General features: G+C 48.6%; 1 protein-coding gene across 6 annotated transcripts in view; it reads left to right on the forward strand.

The window, feature by feature from the left end:
• The window catches only part of CRTC3 (CREB regulated transcription coactivator 3), a 1,134,508-nt gene that overhangs the window by 624,068 nt on the left and 492,365 nt on the right, over nt 1-18,075 (forward strand). For 4 of the 6 annotated variants that reach the window (XM_086958213.1, XM_086958212.1, XM_086958216.1 and 1 more), the window contains exon 5: nt 15,525-15,587. The exons of the other annotated variants lie outside the window; for them this stretch is intronic. In XM_086958213.1, the coding sequence (XP_086814339.1) occupies nt 15,525-15,587 (63 nt within the window). The remainder of the gene's footprint in view (nt 1-15,524; nt 15,588-18,075) is intronic. 6 annotated transcript variants of the gene reach the window in all.

Genomic DNA, 18,075 nt, shown 5'->3' on the forward strand with positions numbered 1-18,075 from the left:
TGCCAGAAGAGTGAGTGAGCTCCTGGCTCTTTCTTCTAAACCTCCTTTTCTCTCTGTCCATCCGGACAAAGTTGTTCTAAGGACTCGTCCATCTTTTTTGCCAAAGGTTGTCACTGCCTTTCACATCGGGCAGATCATCACTTTGCCCACCATCTTTCCGCTTCCACATCCCTCAAAAGAGGAAGAGAGGCTCCACCAAAACGTGTGCTCTCATTCTACCTCAACTTATTCTTTGGCTAAAAAGGAGCCTCCAGTGGGGCTTACGCGCCCATGCTACCAGGGCGGCGGCAGCCACTACTGCTTTGGGACGGGGAGTTCCCTTGCATGACATCTGTCAGGCAGCCATGTGGGCCTCGCTGCACAGGTTTACCAAGCATTACTGCCTGGACAGCCAAGTCCGGAGAGACGGCTTCTTTGACCATTCTGCTCTCCAGGACTTTCTGGTGTGATATTGGTTCGAAGACCCACCACCAGGGTTAGTATTGCTGGGGTATCTATTCTAAGGTAAGGAATCTATCACTGTGTTTCTTTCAGATTCACAAGTTACCTTTGGTAACGATATATCTGTAAGAAACATTAGTAGTGATAGATTCCTTACCGCCCCACCCATCCTCCCCTTTCTGCTAACTGATTTCTAGGGTTAAGGTTCCCTTTCAGGGCTCTAGTTTCATGGCACCAGTGGTCAGTTTCTTGCATGGCTCTGCGTTCCTAATGCGGAAAGTCGTGTACAGAACTTACGTCCGCGCCCGTGGGCGCGCCCAAGTAGCTCCCGCATACGTCATCTTGGTGACAACGGCGCAAACAGCGCACGCGGAACCGGTCGCGGATGCACGACAAGGCCTACGGACGCGCAGGGGTACTGCTGACGAAAACTTTCTGGATCCAGTCTGACGCCTGGGGGTAATTCTAAGGTAAGGAATCTATCACTACTAATGTTTCTTACAGATATATCGTTACCAAAGGTAAGTAACTTGTGCATTTATACCAAATAAGAAAAAGCACACTTTTTTTAACCATGGTCTAGCTTTCTGACAAATTTGGCGTAATTTGGTTCAACCATTTTTGGGGTATAACAGGTTAATTTTTCTATGAAAAATTGCATGGGGAAATACGTTTTGGGAGCCCCTTTTGACGGATCACCGCAAAACTTTCTTGGAAGGAGCTGAGCTGAGGTGGATTGGACTTTTTTTTTTGGAACATTTTGTGAAGATTCATCAAATGTTGCCAAAGGTTTTGGCAAAATAAATGTTTAGACTGCTAATAAGTAAACACATCCTAGTTTCTGCAGGTCAAGCATATAACTACAGTCCAGGAAGGCCAGGTCCAACGTCCGTCAATCCGAAGTTTTTAAATACATTTGCTAATAGTAATACTTGCGATTTTTTTTGCAGCTATATTTTTAATCTAAGCCTGCGTTTGTAAAACCTATCTACCCAATGGCGGGACATCACTGCACAGAAAACATTATGAACCATAATTGAAAAAAAGTGGGCGTGATTAGAAATAGTGGTTAAGGTGTGCAAATTTTTGTTAGAAAACTTTGGGGTTTAGTCAAATTTATATGTGTAGAACGTGTTGACTACCAAACATGCAGGAAGCAGGGCATATTAAAATATTGAGAGATCGTTCTTCTTACCGTTTATTTTTTACAGTCTTCTATCTCTAGCATACGAGTGAAAAGGGTGCTCTATGCTTTTTTTATCCCCTCTTCTTAGAAAGATAATTAAGTTATTTAAATGTTAATATTGATGTCCTTGGAGAATAAAGCATTTTGTCCGCAACGGTTATGCTATGAAACAAGTCTGCTCTGCTCTTCCTTTCAAGGAATCTATTGCTGTGCGCAGACATGGCCTCAGTTTGAAATACAATGTGTCCTTTGGCTTGTGGGAGAAGCGATGTTGCCTTCCCTAGAAATTCATGTATTTATTTCAGTACATTTATAACCACTGGGAGAGTTTAGAAGTCCAGCTGGTCAAGACAAGTGGCCCTGTGTCCCACGCTCCGGGCGGTTATATCACTTGCTCTCGTTTGCCACTAACTCCAGTCTAACTGCTATTCTGAAACCTAGTACTATGAAATATCGGTGAAAGGCATTTGTTTTTTAACCTTATGACCCTTCATTAGCTTATCAAACTGAAAGTTTCATTCTTCGGTCGCGCCTTCCAACAGTGTATCCTGTCTGGTTGCAAAATACCTATATGGTGGATTTAACAAGAACGTACAGGGGCCCACACCCTGCCTATTCCTTAGCTTTGGTGTTTTGTTGTCCGTCTCATTTGCCTGCTTCTTATTTGTTGGCTTTTTTTGTTCAATTTGTTTGATCCTTTCCTGGAGCATTAGCCTATTTACCATGCTCTTGACTTGCCGACTTGTGTTCCTCCACTGCTTACATTTAGGGATTAAATATATATATTTTTGGAGAACCAGGCAGCAAACTGCTGCTGGCCCTTCACAAAAGAGTCTTGGCATACTTGCATTGTTTTTGTTTATTGACTCCTCTTGGCATTTTAGAACGTTCAATAAAAAATTTAAAGAAATTCCTCCTGTGTCATTCTGTTTGTGTCCGCGTGCTTGGTAATGCATGACCATATGTACAAAATGACACAACCAGTGGCACCTTCAAAATACTTTTTTATTTTATAAACACAAAACAGCATCAGCAAAAAGCATTCTGTAGTAGGGGATCTCTGTGTATAGTCATAATCTAGTGAATAGTCCCGCCCATGTGCGTGGACCCCGGCAATCAAAAAATAATCTCTTAAGTTGTCAAAATAATGCAGAAACTGCAAAGACACTTAAGAGAGAATTTAAAGACAAATAATGCAGCCTATATCCACAGGCTACACTGTCCAGTACTTCAACTAGAAATTCCACCAAAAATCACCACACACAGCCCAGCCTGCTAGTTTCTACCATAGAGAAATCTGCCTCCCCCAGTCAAAGACTCAGGAATGATAGAGAGGAAGGTAGGGACAGACAAGCCCCATAGGCTGCCATTATGTGGCTTAAATAGGATACTGTGCCTTTAAGAGAACTTTCCAGACTTCTCCCAGTATCCCAGAATGCATAGCAGGTCCAACTTACTTTCAGTTCTTTTTTCCGGCTCCTGCTTACAGGACCCTGGCATTGAGCTCTCCCTTTTTCAAGGGTTTATTGAATTTGTTTTTGCACTTTTGACTTTTAAAAGTGTTGCAGTTACTGCTTGGTGTTCTCTTCTCACTTTTGTGCTGTTTTTTAGGCGTTTTGGGGCTCCGAAATGCCTGGCCTTTTTGTTAAGTGCCCAGCATGTGAGAGGAAGAAGGCCAAAAGCGACCCCCATGATGTCTGCATCGTGTGCCTTCCAGAAGATCATGGCCCTGAGGAGTGTGTTATCTGCCAGCAACTTTCTGCTAGGACCCTCAGGGACAGATTGAAGATCAGGCTGGCTGGCCTGGAGGATAGGCGTCTACGTGCTGCAGGTGGGTCTGGGCAGCCTGGGAGGGATCCCTCTGCCTCTGCTGAGGCCCCTGGGGGGCTCCCCGGGGGCAGGAAGTCCAGCAAACGATCCCATTCTCCGTCGACGTCGAGGGCTTCGACGACGACGTCGAGAGGGATGACGACGGCGTGCTCCCCTTCTCCCCGGGGCTCCGGGTCGAGACGGCGTGACGGCTCGACGGCGAAGGAGAAGCCGACGTCGAAGCCGCCGTCGACGTCATCGTCTTCGTCGACGTCGAGGTCTTCATACCGACGCCGAAGGCGCAGGGACGTGTATCGACGCTCGCCGTCGAAGCGGCACCGACGCTCGCCGTCGAGGCGACACCGTCGGTCGTCGTCGAGGCGACACCGTCGATCGTCGTCGAGGCGACACCGCCGATCGACGTCGAGGGGCTCCTCGACGTCGGGAACATCGAGACGACGGCGGCGGTCGACGTCGAGGGCGGACCGCCCGACGTCGAGAGGGCGACGTGAGAGGTCGGGCAAGAGGAGATCGACGTCGAGGAGTCGACGTTCGACGCCGAGGATGAGAGGGTCGACGTCGAGGGGACGACGTTCGACGCCGGAGTCCAGGAAGCGCCATTCGACACCGGAGAAGCGTCGTTCTGCGCCCAGCAGACAGCGGTCAGCGTCAAGGAGTAGGTCACCCTCTCCAAAACGACACAGAGGGGGCTCTAGCCCCAGGAGTCACGCCGCTTCCAGTGGACGCAAGAGGAAACGGTCGCCTGCGGATGGGGATGGATCTCCGCACCCGTCCCCTAAAGGGTCACCGGGCTCGGTGTACTCGGAAGTGTACACTCCATCTCGGCCCAGGACTCCTACTCCTCCACCCGTACCTAAGGAGGACCCTCCGCCCATACCACCACTGCCTTCGGGGGATCCTTCTCCACCTCCGGTCCCTCCGCATGGGCCCACCCCGCAGCCGAAGGTTCCTCCGCCGAGGTCCACTTCACTGCCGTCCCTGCCTGCTCCTCCCAAGGGGACCCCGAAACCGAAACCCCGGGAGGACCCGAAGAGACCCCGTGAGGAACCACGGAAGACCCCTCCTCGCAAACCAAAGGAGCGCCCAAGAGCTGGCAGGTCTCGTTCTCGCTCTAGGCGCAGATCTTCCACGAGGTCGAAACACCGCCATAGGAGGCGCGAATCTCGCTCTCACACGAGATCATCTGGGACCAGGGACTATTCCCCTACGCTATCGGGGTCGCCGGACACCAGAGTGTCCCCGATAGATGACCTGGTTGCCTTTCAGGACGTCCTGTTGAGGGGCGCGGCGAAGCTAGGCATTACACTGACAGTGCCTGCTCCGAAGACGTCCGTCATTTTCGAGACTCTACATCAGAGGCACATGTCTCGTCCTCTCCTGCCCTTGGTGCCGGGCCTGGAAGAACCGGCTATGGCTCTGTTTCTCACCCCGGCGGTGACGAGAGCGGCCCCGTCCAGATTACTAAAGAAGTACCGGGCTCCCGACTCGGATCCGGCCTTTTTGAGAGCGGAGCCTCCGCCTGACTCCGTCATCGTCACGGCGGCCCACAAGCAGCATGCCACCACTCCGACCTCCACGGTTCCCCCGGACAAGGAGTCTAGGTGGATGGACTCGGCGGGGCGAAGAGTCTGTGGAACTTCCGCGACATCCATGAAAGCGGCGAGTGCCACGGCTCTGTTGGGACATTACGACCGCGCCCTCTGGGACTCCCTCGAGCGCTTTGCGGAGCATTTGCCTCGGGAGCAGCGTGAAGACTTCATGGAAGTCCTGAGTGAGGGGATGCTGGTGGCCAACCAGATAATCGGCGCGGCTGCGGACTCTTCCCTGTTGGCTGCTCACGGATTCTGCCACGGGATCAACCAACGGCGCCACGCATGGCTCCGGCTGACGTCCCTGAAACCGGACGCACAGCAGAGGGTGGCCAATCTGCCGTTTTCCGGTGAGACCCTCTTCGGGAAGCACGCGGATGATGAAATGGCCCGCATGAAGGCGGAGGCCGAAACGCTGACGGCTGTGGGCCTGGAAAAGTCCAAGGAGACCAAGAAGCAGTACCGCCCTTTCCAACGGCGGTTCGGAGGACAAGGCCGAGGACGGGGACAGGCTTCGGGGCACTCGCAACAGCAGCAGCCGTTCCGTAAGCCGTTCCAGAAGCGGCAGAAGGGCAGAGGAGGCCAGCAGTCGGCTCCGGCGCCCAAGGGCCAGGCGGGGTCTAGGCCCTAGGAACTTACTTCCCCCGGATCCGTTACCCACTCCGGTAGGGGGAAGCATCCAACTTTTTCTGGCAGAGTGGAGAAAAATTACTCAGGACAAGTGGGTGCTGAATATTGTTTGCAATGGATACAGTCTTCGGTTCACCAGCCCTCCTCCAGCGATACCCCCGGTCAGCTCGCAGTTTCAGCTGCGCGAGCTTCAGGCGGAAGCGGATATCCTGTTAAGGAAAAGGGCGATAGAAGACGTACCTCTGTCTCAGAGAGGAAGAGGTCTGTACTCCCGGTTCTTTCTGGTTCGCAAGAAGGACAAGAACGAGTTCAGGCCCATTCTGGATTTGCGACAGGCAAACAAGTGGATTCGCAGAGAAAAGTTCCGCATGCTGTCGTTGCACCAGATCTACCCTCAGTTGCAACAGGGAGACTGGCTTTGCGCTATAGACCTACAGGATGCTTACTTCCATGTGCCCATTGCACACAAACACAGGAAGTTCCTGCGGTTCAAAGTCGGCACCAATCACTATCAATACACAGTACTCCCATTCGGACTGAAGTCTGCGCCAAGGACATTCTCGAAGTGCATGGCGGTGGTAGCGGCACACCTGAGGAAGAACAAGGTGTTCGTCTACCCTTACTTGGACGATTGGTTGATCAAGGCATCCTCCTTCTCGGAAGCGCGAGCACACTTCCGGAAGACGTGCGTTCTCTTGAACAAGCTGGGGTTGCACATCAACATGGCCAAGTCTGTCCCGACTCCGGTCCAATGCATACAGTACTTGGGAGCCTCCATCAATACGCTGTCAGCAAGCGTGTCTCCTTCGGAAGAGCGACGATTATCACTCCTTCGGAAGGCTCAGGCTCTTATAACGACTCCATCTACAACAGTGAGGACGGTGTCTTCTCTACTGGGATCGATGGCCTCTTGTATCTTCCTGACGCCACACGCACGGCTGCACATGAGACCGTTGCAGGAGTGCTTGGAGGACCAGTGGGATCAGAGGAAAGGATCTTGGGACGACAAGATTCGCCTATCGCTGCATGCTCTTCAGTCCCTGAAGTGGTGGTGTTCGGCGGAGAATCTCCTCAGAGGGGTTCCCTTTCACAAGGACATTCCCACGCAGACTGTCGTGACGGATGCGTCTCTTCTGGGATGGGGAGCGCACTCCGGGACTCTACAGATTCAAGGCACGTGGTCACCGATGGAGGCCACGTATCACATCAATTTCCTGGAACTCAGGGCTGTTCACTTGGCGCTGAAGGCCTTTCTTCCGTCCTCCCGGACCAACTCTCTGCTTGTACAGACGGACAATACCACCACAATGTATTACCTCAACAAGCAGGGGGGGTCGAGATCGCGCACTCTGTCACAGGAGGCGCAGACGATCTGGCACTGGCTCCTGGCCAGAGGACTGACGATAACGGCCACCCATCTACCAGGTGTGCAGAATGTTCAGGCGGACGCACTGAGCAGACTGCTTCAGGAAAACCACGAATGGGTCATAAACGACGAAGTACTAGGAGAAGTCTTCGCAAGGTGGGGAACTCCAGACGTAGATTTGTTCGCCACCGCCGAAAACAGCAAGTGCAGAGACTTCGCCTCCAAGTACTTCCAGCAAGGGACGCTGGGGAATGCGTTATGGATCGACTGGACGAACAACTTTCTGTACGCCTTTCCTCCCATTCCCCTGATTCCGGCGGTGCTCATCAAGCTGGCCCGGTCCAGGGCTCGGATGATACTCATCGCCCCGGAGTGGCCCAGGCAGTGGTGGTTCACGGACCTACTTCACCGGTCTCTCCTTCCTCACATTCGGTTGCCGTGCAGGCCGGACCTTCTCACGAAGTTCGGGGGACGGATGTTACACCCCAACCTCTCGTCTTTGAGTTTGGCGGCATGGCTCCTGAGATAGTGCAGTATGGCCATCTTAATCTGCCCGATGATTGCATGGACATTCTGAAGGAGTCCAAGAGACCTTCCACTAGGACTTCATACGCTTACAAGTGGAAGAGGTTTTGTATCTGGTGCCAGTCTAAGAACCATGATCCTACGACCTGTAAGGAGGATGTCATCCTTCCTTACCTTTTACATTTGGCGCAGTCTGGCCTTAATGTGCATTCCATTAAGGTTCATCTGGCTGCATTGACTGCCTACAGGAAATGCCCTTCACAGACTTCCTTTTTCCAGATCCCCGTGATCAAAGATTTTCTGGAAGGATTGAAGAAAGTATTCCCTCCTGTCAGGCTTCCCTCGCCTTCATGGGAATTGAATGTGGTGCTGTCCAGATTGATGAAGGAACCTTTTGAACCTATTCATAAGGCTTCGTTGCAGCACCTGTCCTGGAAGGCGGCGTTCCTCGTGGCCATTACATCGGCCCGCAGGGTGAGTGAAATTCAGGCGTTGTGTTGTAATGAACCTTATACTGTATTTCATGCTGCTAAGGTTGTTATGCGTACTCACCCTAAATTTCTTCCCAAGGTTATTTCTGACTTTCATGTCAACCAGACTATAACTTTACCTACGTTCTTTCAGAACCCTTCATCCCCAGCGGAGAGGTCTCTCCATTCTCTGGATGTTAGGAGGGTGTTGAAATTTTATCTGGATAAAACCAAAGATATTCGTAGGTCTGACCAGTTGTTTATCAATTATGGATCGGTCAGGACAGGTCTTGCGACCTCTAAGCAGTCCATCTCTAGGTGGATTGTGTCCTGCATACAATTGTGTTATCAGAAGGCTAATAAGACCTTAGGAGGTAAGCCTAAGGCTCATTCCACCAGGGGCAAAGCTGCCACGACGGCTCTGCTCCGTAACGTGCCGATTGCTGAAATCTGCAAGGCAGCCACTTGGAAGTCGGTTCATACCTTTGCTAAGCATTACTGCCTGGACACTGACGCCAGGGCAGACGCTCAGGTTGGACAGGCTTCGCTGCGGAATTTGTTCGCACAATAGTGGCATTATGTATTTACTCTCCACCGCCGCTTAGTTGTGGGGATGGGCTTGCCATTCTATTCACTAGATTATGACTATACACAGAGATCCCTACTACAGAAGGAGTAGTTTCTGTCCTGTAACTCCAGTTCTGTAGTAGGGGTATCTCTGTTATAGTCATAAGCGCCCGCCCGCCTCCCCGGTGGAGAATTCTTCATGTATACAATGCTACAGGTCTGGCGTTTTATACGCCTTCAAAAAGAACTGAAAGTAAGTTGGACCTGCTATGCATTCTGGGATACTGGGAGAAGTCTGGAAAGTTCTCTTAAAGGCACAGTATCCTATTTAAGCCACATAATGGCAGCCTATGGGGCTTGTCTGTCCCTACCTTCCTCTCTATCATTCCTGAGTCTTTGACTGGGGGAGGCAGGTTTCTCTATGGTAGAAACTAGCAGGCTGGGCTGTGTGTGGTGATTTTTGGTGGAATTTCTAGTTGAAGTACTGGACAGTGTAGCCTGTGGATATAGGCTGCATTATTTGTCTTTAAATTCTCTCTTAAGTGTCTTTGCAGTTTCTGCATTATTTTGACAACTTAAGAGATTATTTTTTGATTGCCGGGGTCCACGCACATGGGCGGGACTATTCACTAGATTATGACTATAACAGAGATACCCCTACTACAGAACTGGAGTTACAGGACAGAAACTACTCCTTACTTTTTACTGATGCTTTTCAGCATCACAAAAGCATTGGCAAAACCGTTAACTCCTAGAGTTGAGACATAATGGCTTTGCCAGTACTTGTTGTGTGTGGCCAGTACACCATTCTTGTATTGTTTGAACATGTTTAGAAGCTTTGTACTTAAATCTCCATAAACATGTCTACAGTTGATCAAATTACTGTGTACCAAAAGATTTACCAACCTGTAACTGCAGCATTTGTTTTTCAGACACCTGAAACATGTATAGATTAGGGTATGTGGTCATCAGGTCCACAGTAAAGCAAAACAGGAGTGCCAGACATCAAGCAGCAGCTATTTGGCTCTTTGCCAGAGGGACAAAAGGATTTTAAAATGTTTTGTTCTACCTGGGACCCCACAGATTTTGGCCGTGGTTATCATTATCTGTAATCTGGGCCCTAATGCAGTTTTTGGTATGCTTTGTCATTAAGTGCCTTATTTATATTTTGGCAGACAGGGTCCTCCATTGTAAAAATTATGGAGTTCACTGCCTGCCAACCCTCATTTAGAAATGGCGCACTTGTCGACGGAGTCCCCATTGGGTTTGTCAATGGTTTACTTCCTCTGTGGCCCTGACTAGGGGCCATGTGAGGAAGTCGAGGCCTCCGTCAAGAGTACATTACACAGTCCATCTTGTTGAGGGTGGACGGTGCAATGCCTCACCGCCAGGACAAACCTGGCGGCGAGGGACTGAAAAGAACAATAAAGAGCCTTACACTGTTGGGGCGTGGGGGTCATTAGTTTTTTTTTCTTTTTCACAAAATAATCCTGCTTTGGGAGTTTGTTTTTGATAATCAAAAATGTTTTAAAAGTTTAGTGTATGACTGTCAGAGCTAGGGGTGGGTGATATATTCTGCTCAGCCGGCGGAGTTCGCATTGTTTTGCCTACTCTGTGGAGTTTCAGCAAAACTCAGCCAACCGTTGGGTTGGCAGAGTTCTTTCTCGCACGTGGCTCATCAACGTTCTGCTGGTGAGTGCAAGCGACAATTTGCATCCCCTATCACGTTTGTCAGGCACTAGAATGCCTCCCTGCGTGATTTCTCATCACAGACGGTTATGACCGTTAGCGTTGAGAAAGCTACAGCTTGAGTAGAAAATGTCTACTCGAGCGGCAAAAAAAGCAGCGCCCTCTAGTGGAAAGGGGCGACCGAATCGGTCCCCCCGAACTTATGGCCGAGTGCCTCGATCCCCCGGGAAGCCATTTTGGGCGGGAGGCGCGTCTCAGCTGGTATGCCCGAAGCGGCGTAGCTGGGGCGCGCTCGTTCCCGCCCTAGAGTGGGCTGGCCTAGACACCTACGCAGCCAGCCACGCCCTCAGGGGCAGGCAGGGGCGGGTATACGCCCGCCCTGAAGACGGATAAAAAGGGACGCAAGACCAGAAGACATCCTCTTGTTCTTGTGCTCTGAAGCTGCACCTCCTCGCTGCACGTGAGCTCGGGACAGAACGAAGAGCCAATTTTGAGCGTTTTAATCTCTCTCTTTGTCTTTTAGATACTTCGTCGAAAGGATGCCCAAGAAAGGAGCAAAGGGAATGTCGACTGACCAGTTGGTTCGGGCACTCATGAAGGACATGTCCGAAATTAAGAAGCGGTTGGCGGAGCGAGACGGCGAGGAGGGATCGGGGCGTCCACCGGCCGGAGGGAAGCCAAAGAGGCCGAGAAGGGGGCCGGTCGGGGGAGACGTCCCGGTTCCCTGTTCTCCGCTCGAGGCGCCAGCCCCGGTACCGGCCCCGGTACCGGTTGAGGGGAATCCGATTCCCGTGATAGTCACCCCGACGTCTGCCGAAGATATGCCTCCCGAATTGGCGGCACAGTTAGCAGCATGGTTGGGGGACAGTAATGGGGGCGCCATGGCTACCGAAGCGCAAGCACTCATAAAGCAGTTGCGCGAGAAACGTGATGCAGCCAAGGTGCCCGCGCCGGATGCGGCGATAGACAAGCCACGAGGGACGGAAGCAGCGTCCGGTGCAGGTAAGCGGCCATTGCCGATTGCAAGGGATGAGTCAACACCCTCTCGTAGAGAAAGATTGGGGCAACATGTTCCTTTGCCAATAAAGGAAAAGATTTGGGCGGGGGAATACGTTAACATTTTCTCCCTGCTCGTTGATCACTATGAGGTCGAAACTGTTAAGGGTCAAAAGGATCTGATGCATCCGAGTGTTTGGCGCGCAAAAATGGCCGCCTTTAAAGTGAATGAAAATATTGGTAACTGGGGGAATGCTTGGGGAATTTTCACGGCAATTTTGGGGGAACGTAGGCCTGATTTGCTCCCTGAATTTCCAGTATATCAGTCACGAATTATGGGGTACTCGACATCACACCAAGGTAACCAATGGTTCTGTTATGATAACCTTTTCAGGAAAGCGATGGAGCATAACAAAAGTTTAACCTGGGACTGTTACGATTCTTTAACATGGAATAAGATGAAAGAGTCGGGAATGTTGAAAGTGCCATTGGTGGGGAGTGCTGTTAGTGAGTCCTCCCGCCAAAATGGGGGGACACCCTTTCGGTCGGGTACGGGTACAGACGATTACCCGAGACCCGCCGGCAATACAGGGAAGAGGGGGTTCTGTTTCAATTTCAACAGAAGCAAATGTACTAGGCCCCCGGGATCTTGTAAGTTCAAACACGAATGTAGTGGTTGTGGGGCACCCCATCCTGAGTCCTCGTGCAGAGCCAAATCGGGTGAAAATGGGGGTAGAGGAGGCGCTAAACAGGTCTAATATAGTCCGAGGGGCGCCTTTACCAACCCCGATTGATACCCTGGCGATGATTCCCTGGCTCAGCGAATACCCAGATCGTACTTCTGCTGGGGTGCTACGAAACGGTTTTTCATATGGTTTCCGCATCCCGGTGGGTAACTTTCAGGGTGTCGGGACGTGCAAAAATCAACTTTCCGTCTTGCAGCATACTACTGTAGTACAGGATAAGATCCGGAAAGAGGTTACCCGAGGTCGGGTTGCCGGCCCGTTTCCTGTCCCCCCGGTACCGAACTTTGTTTGTTCTCCTTTAGGGGTGGTCCCCAAGAAGGACCAGGGTGAGTTTCGATTGATTCACAATTTATCAGCCCCTTATGGCCTTTCTGTAAACGATGCAATTAATCCAGAAATGTGTTCGGTGCGGTACGCATCATTCGATGAGGCCGTAGCCATTTTGAATCGCCTGGGGCCCGGGACGCTGATGGCGAAATCAGATATCGAGTCAGCGTTCCGTTTGCTCCCGGTATACCCGGATGACCAACGTTTGTTGGGATTCATGTTTCAAGGTTTGTATTACATGGACAGGTGTATGCCAATGGGGTGCTCGATATCTTGTGCTTATTTCGAGAAATTCAGTAGTTTTCTGCAATGGGTTTACACGAAGAAAACAGGTTTTCGGAATGTGATGCATTACCTCGACGACTTTCTGTTCCTTGGGGCCGCTGGGGATGATGAATGTGCCCGGGCCTTGACTGAATTTTGTGTTTTAATGAATCAATTTGGCGTGCCGTTGGCACCAGGTAAAACTGTGGGTCCCACGACTTGCCTCGAGTTCCTCGGGATCGAGTTGGACTCTAGTGAGGGTTGTTTTCGTTTACCAGCTTCCAAAGTATCGAAATTCAAGACAGCCCTGCAAAGGTGTATCACTGCATCTAAAGTTACGCTGCATCAATTGCAGCAATTGGTGGGGAAGTTGAATTTTGCCTTAAGGGTGATCCCGATGGCCCGCCCCTTCTCCCGTTCGATTGCACAGGCGATGGTCGGCCTAAAGGAGGGTCACCATCGCACGAGGTTATCGGCCGAGGTCCGCCAAGACATGCGTATTTGGTTAGCAATTTTGGCGGATTTCAATGGTCGAGTCGTCTGGAACAAACCGGCCTTGTCCTCTGAAGAGCTTGGTCTATGGACGGATTCAGCGGGAAGCATGGGTTTCGGCGCCATCTTCGGCACAAAATGGTCGGCACAAAAGTGGCCAACATGGTGGCACGATGAGGGGCTGACGAGTAATATTGCTTTCCTTGAGCTGTTTCCTATTTTGGTGGCCCTCAGATCCTGGCCCGATGGATTCAAAAATCATTCTGTCATATTTTGGTCTGACAATATGACCGTTGTAGAATGCATTAATAGTCAGGCAGCACGTTGTAAAATGATTTTGAGGCTGCTTAAAGAAATTGTCTTACTGTGTATGCAACTGAACGTGGTATTCAGAGCAAAACATGTCCCGGGGGTGATGAATCAGGCTGCTGATGCACTGTCTCGTTTTCAAATGCAGGCTTTCTCGGGTTTCCTTCCCTCAGCGGACCCCGAGCCAGCACCCTTTCCCGAAGCTCTCTGGTCTCTCGGTGCCCCGAACTTCGTTACCTCGTGGGAGAGAGTCTAGCACCAAGGACGAGGAAGGCATACGAAGGGGCGTTTCGGGCTTATTTGGCCTTTTTGGGGACTGAGAGAGGGGGACTTTGGGGGCATGAGGATTGGGTAGTACATTTTCTGATGTCCTTGCGTAAGGCTGGGAAGTCGGTGGCTACAGCCCAGAGGCATCGTGCTGCCATCTCCTTTGTTGCCAGGGCTCATAATATCCAGGACCCGACAGCGTCTTTTGCTGTACAGAAAGCGCTGCGTGGGTGGCAACGCCTTGAGGGTCGCAGAGTAGTGCCAGACATCAAGCAGCAGCTATTTGGCTCTTTGCCAGAGGGACAAAAGGATTTTAAAATGTTTTGTTCTACCTGGGACCCCACAGATTTTGGCCGTGGTTATCATTATCTGTAATCTGGGCCCTAATGCAGTTTTTGGTATGCTTTGTCATTAAGTGCCTTATTTATATTTTGGCAGACAGGGTCCTCCATTGTAAAAATTATGGAGTTCACTGCCTGCCAACCCTCATTTAGAAATGGCGCACTTGTCGACGGAGTCCCCATTGGGTTTGTCAATGGTTTACTTCCTCTGTGGCCCTGACTAGGGGCCATGTGAGGAAGTCGAGGCCGCCGTCAAGAGTACATTACACAGTCCATCTTGTTGAGGGTGGACGGTGCAATGCCTCACCGCCAGGACAAACCTGGCGGCGAGGGACTGAAAAGAACAATAAAGAGCCTTACACTGTTGGGGCGTGGGGGTCATTAGTTTTTTTTTCTTTTTCACAAAATAATCCTGCTTTGGGAGTTTGTTTTTGATAATCAAAAATGTTTTAAAAGTTTAGTGTATGACTGTCAGAGCTAGGGGTGGGTGATATATTCTGCTCAGCCGGCGGAGTTCGCATTGTTTTGCCTACTCTGTGGAGTTTCAGCAAAACTCAGCCAACCGTTGGGTTGGCAGAGTTCTTTCTCGCACGTGGCTCATCAACGTTCTGCTGGTGAGTGCAAGCGACAATTTGCATCCCCTATCACGTTTGTCAGGCACTAGAATGCCTCCCTGCGTGATTTCTCATCACAGACGGTTATGACCGTTAGCGTTGAGAAAGCTACAGCTTGAGTAGAAAATGTCTACTCGAGCGGCAAAAAAAGCAGCGCCCTCTAGTGCGCCACGTGGTGCCATTCAAGCTGATTTTACAGTGTGGAACAAGCTCCCGGCGCTAAAAATAAGCATGAGCAGCACGATGTGGCAAATTCCGCCGCTCAAGGTACTTCGCAGAATCTCTCCGGATTTGTATCTAACTCCACGGAATTCTGCCGAGTGAAAGTCTGCGAGTTTCTCCCACCCCTAATCAAAACCAACGGTAGTCAGCCACCAAACTTTTAAGGCATAGGATCTTCTCTAAATTTGTCGGACACAGTACTCTCAGTATGGGGGAGATAATGCCCTTCCCCACCCTGATATACTCTACACCATCTGCAAAACTCTAAATAATTTACTGAGTATTTATTGTGACTCCAAATACAAGATCTTTGCCATTTAAAACAATGCAACCATGTTCTTTTAAGCAATAATTTTCCGAAAACCATCACACAGCTTCTTCATCAGTGCTTGGGACGCTTGTGTTTCTTTTTTCTTTTCTGATGTTCTTAACCATCATTATTAATTGCCTTTGACATTCACTCTTAGTCTTTTTGTATCTTTCATTTCCCATTTTTTTTCCTGGCTAATGACTAACTCTCGAACTCGGTGTCTTCAATCATCTATTCTGCCACAACACTAACCTACTGAGACAGTCAAGATTTGCAATGCATTTACTGAATTTATATTCGATGTCATACATATTCGTTTTTTGTTACTTTTCTGTTTTTGAAGGCAGCAGCTTCCCTGGAATGAAGAAAAACGCCCAGGATTTAGACTTTTGTCAGCACTTAACAGGTGAACAATTTCGATCACCAGACTTGCTTTCACAGGCTATTATGATATAAAATGTGAAAATACCTAATGTGGTAATCTGGAAATCTCTTCTGTTTTACGGCTAATGTTAAGACAACTGCTATTTAACCAGCTGTATGTGCATATGGGTGGATGTAAAACTGAAGTACACTTGCTTTGCTGATTCTACATTATGTTCTCACCAGTATAGTTCGGTTCTCTTTTAACACCTCCTCCATCATCACACAGTACTGTTGGTATGCTGCACGGTGTGAAGCGAGTGGTATTTGACCAGTTAAATCACACACTATGTTTTTATTATTATAATCATACCAAAATGATCCCCTACTTCAGAACTGTAATTCATTTACCAGTGCAAAACAATTTTATGGTCATTGCTACAATCCAAACCGTCGTATATCGAAGCACATAGCTAACTGGAAGTCTAATTGGAGCTCTAAGCTTAACTGTATCTCTTTGATTAACTGTAAGACTAATGTTTAATGCGGACACTAAATGTATTTCCTTGTCCTAAACCTAAGAGTAAACTAACCTGAGCCTGCGTACTGTGACATTAACCCCGAGTCTAAGCTCAGCTCTAACCCTAGTCCTGAGCTTAAGCCTTGTGCCCACTGATAACTACGCCAAACCCACTGTCCTAGCCCCATACTCGTGCGAACCCTTAAACTTTGTTCTAACCTTAAAGGTGGTAACACAAGCTGAAGCCTAAAACTAATTTTAATCATAAAACTAACCCCATCCCGTGCTCTGATACAGCACGCCTGTAACAATAAGTGCTGCGCCTAATTCTAAATTAAACATTTGTTTTAAATTTGAAGATTTGAGTTACAAAAGGTGTACTTTGCTTCAATCTAAAATATTTATTAAAATAGACTATTTTGGTTGTGTTTGTGATAAAGTTGTTTTGTTTAAGTTATAATGACTGCGGCCCATTATTGGCTAACTATTAAAGACATATTTAGTTCACTTAAGAATGCACATGTTTATTACATGAGGGCTCCCTAGGTACAATCCACTTTTTATTGTACTGTACATGTCTCTACAATTTTTTAGGTATAGTTCTTCTCTTTTGAAACATTGTGGCCAATTTCTTCACTCTAACCATAAACCGAATTCTTATTTGAAAGGAATCCGTGGTTTCTGGTTGTGCTTTCAAGCTGCTCTGATTTTTGTTTTTGAACACTATCACTTTATATGTTTGTTCCAAGGAGAAGTAATGATCTGTTTCTTTTATAAATCCGAAATCTGGGCAAAACAATTACAGATAAAATCACGGTCACCAATTGCAATTATTTCCTACTTATTTTCTTAACTATCTTATTGATTATTTTCTTTGGGAAAACCAAGAGCAATTTACACAAATGATCCCTTGATAATTTCGGTAGTGTGTCAGGTTTTCAGAAATATATAGAGAATAATTCTTTTTTCGGATGCAACTAATCCATAAAAGATACAGTAATACATAGAGTATAAATGGATACGCAAAGTAAAAAAAGATCATTACACACAATAAAATTGAAAACGGCTTTTAAAATGGTGCAGAATTAATAAAACTCTAGGGATAGAAGGCTGTACAATCCCCCACACTAAAAGTGGCCTTTGCGTGCTGAACTTACAGCGATCAATCAATTCTAGAAAGCCTAGATCTGGGGCTGCACGTAAGAAGCTTATTACTGCACAGAGGGTATGTAGGTTTGGTAACAGCTGTAAGCGCAAAAGTGCCAAAATATGTCATGAATGCTAGATAAGTCAGAAAGGTATGGTTCCATGCCCAATATAGATTTAACAGAACATACTCCCTCACTGTGAGTTTACTAGGCTCCGTATATTCATGCTGCGCTGTAAAACATTTATGATGTAAATCTTTTGTGATAGTAACATCCCCAGGGCTTTAAGTGTTGTGTGCAAAGAAAATGTGTGGCCTTCCTATCGCCTGGAAAGATTCCCTGATATAACATTTCCATGTTCCAAGGCCAAATAATCTGATAGGATCAGGCGATTTAAACCCTTGTTCTCTGATGTCCATATCTTAATCCAGCATAGTTATGGTATAACTGCAACTCCTAACTCTTCGTACACAAACCAGGCCGGCGTACCTTGAGGGACTTGCAGGATCCGGTGTAAAACTTATGTTTGAGGCATGTGAGCTGTAGATCACATGATTTGCATACTCCTGCCATCTAGTGTTGGGCGGGATGTTTGCAAGTTGTTTTTCTTCAAAGAAGTCTTTCCAGTCACGAGGTAGGTGACTCCTCCTTTTGGTAATAGTGCGCATGGGATTTGACACCATTGTTGGATTGTTTTTTTCCGTCATTGGGCGTGAATTGCTGTACTCTGGTTCAAAACCGTTTCTCGGGTTCCCCTCGGTGCGCAATCAACTTACCCTCAACGTTATTCTTTCGATCCCGTATTTACTTTTCTCTACGTATCGTGTCAAATACAGAAAACTCATTTCAATCGGGAAACTCGT

The sequence above is a fragment of the Lissotriton vulgaris genome, chromosome 2_1, assembly GCF_964263255.1.
Source record: "Lissotriton vulgaris chromosome 2_1, aLisVul1.2, whole genome shotgun sequence".
NCBI classification, from domain to species: Eukaryota; Metazoa; Chordata; class Amphibia; order Caudata; family Salamandridae; genus Lissotriton; species Lissotriton vulgaris.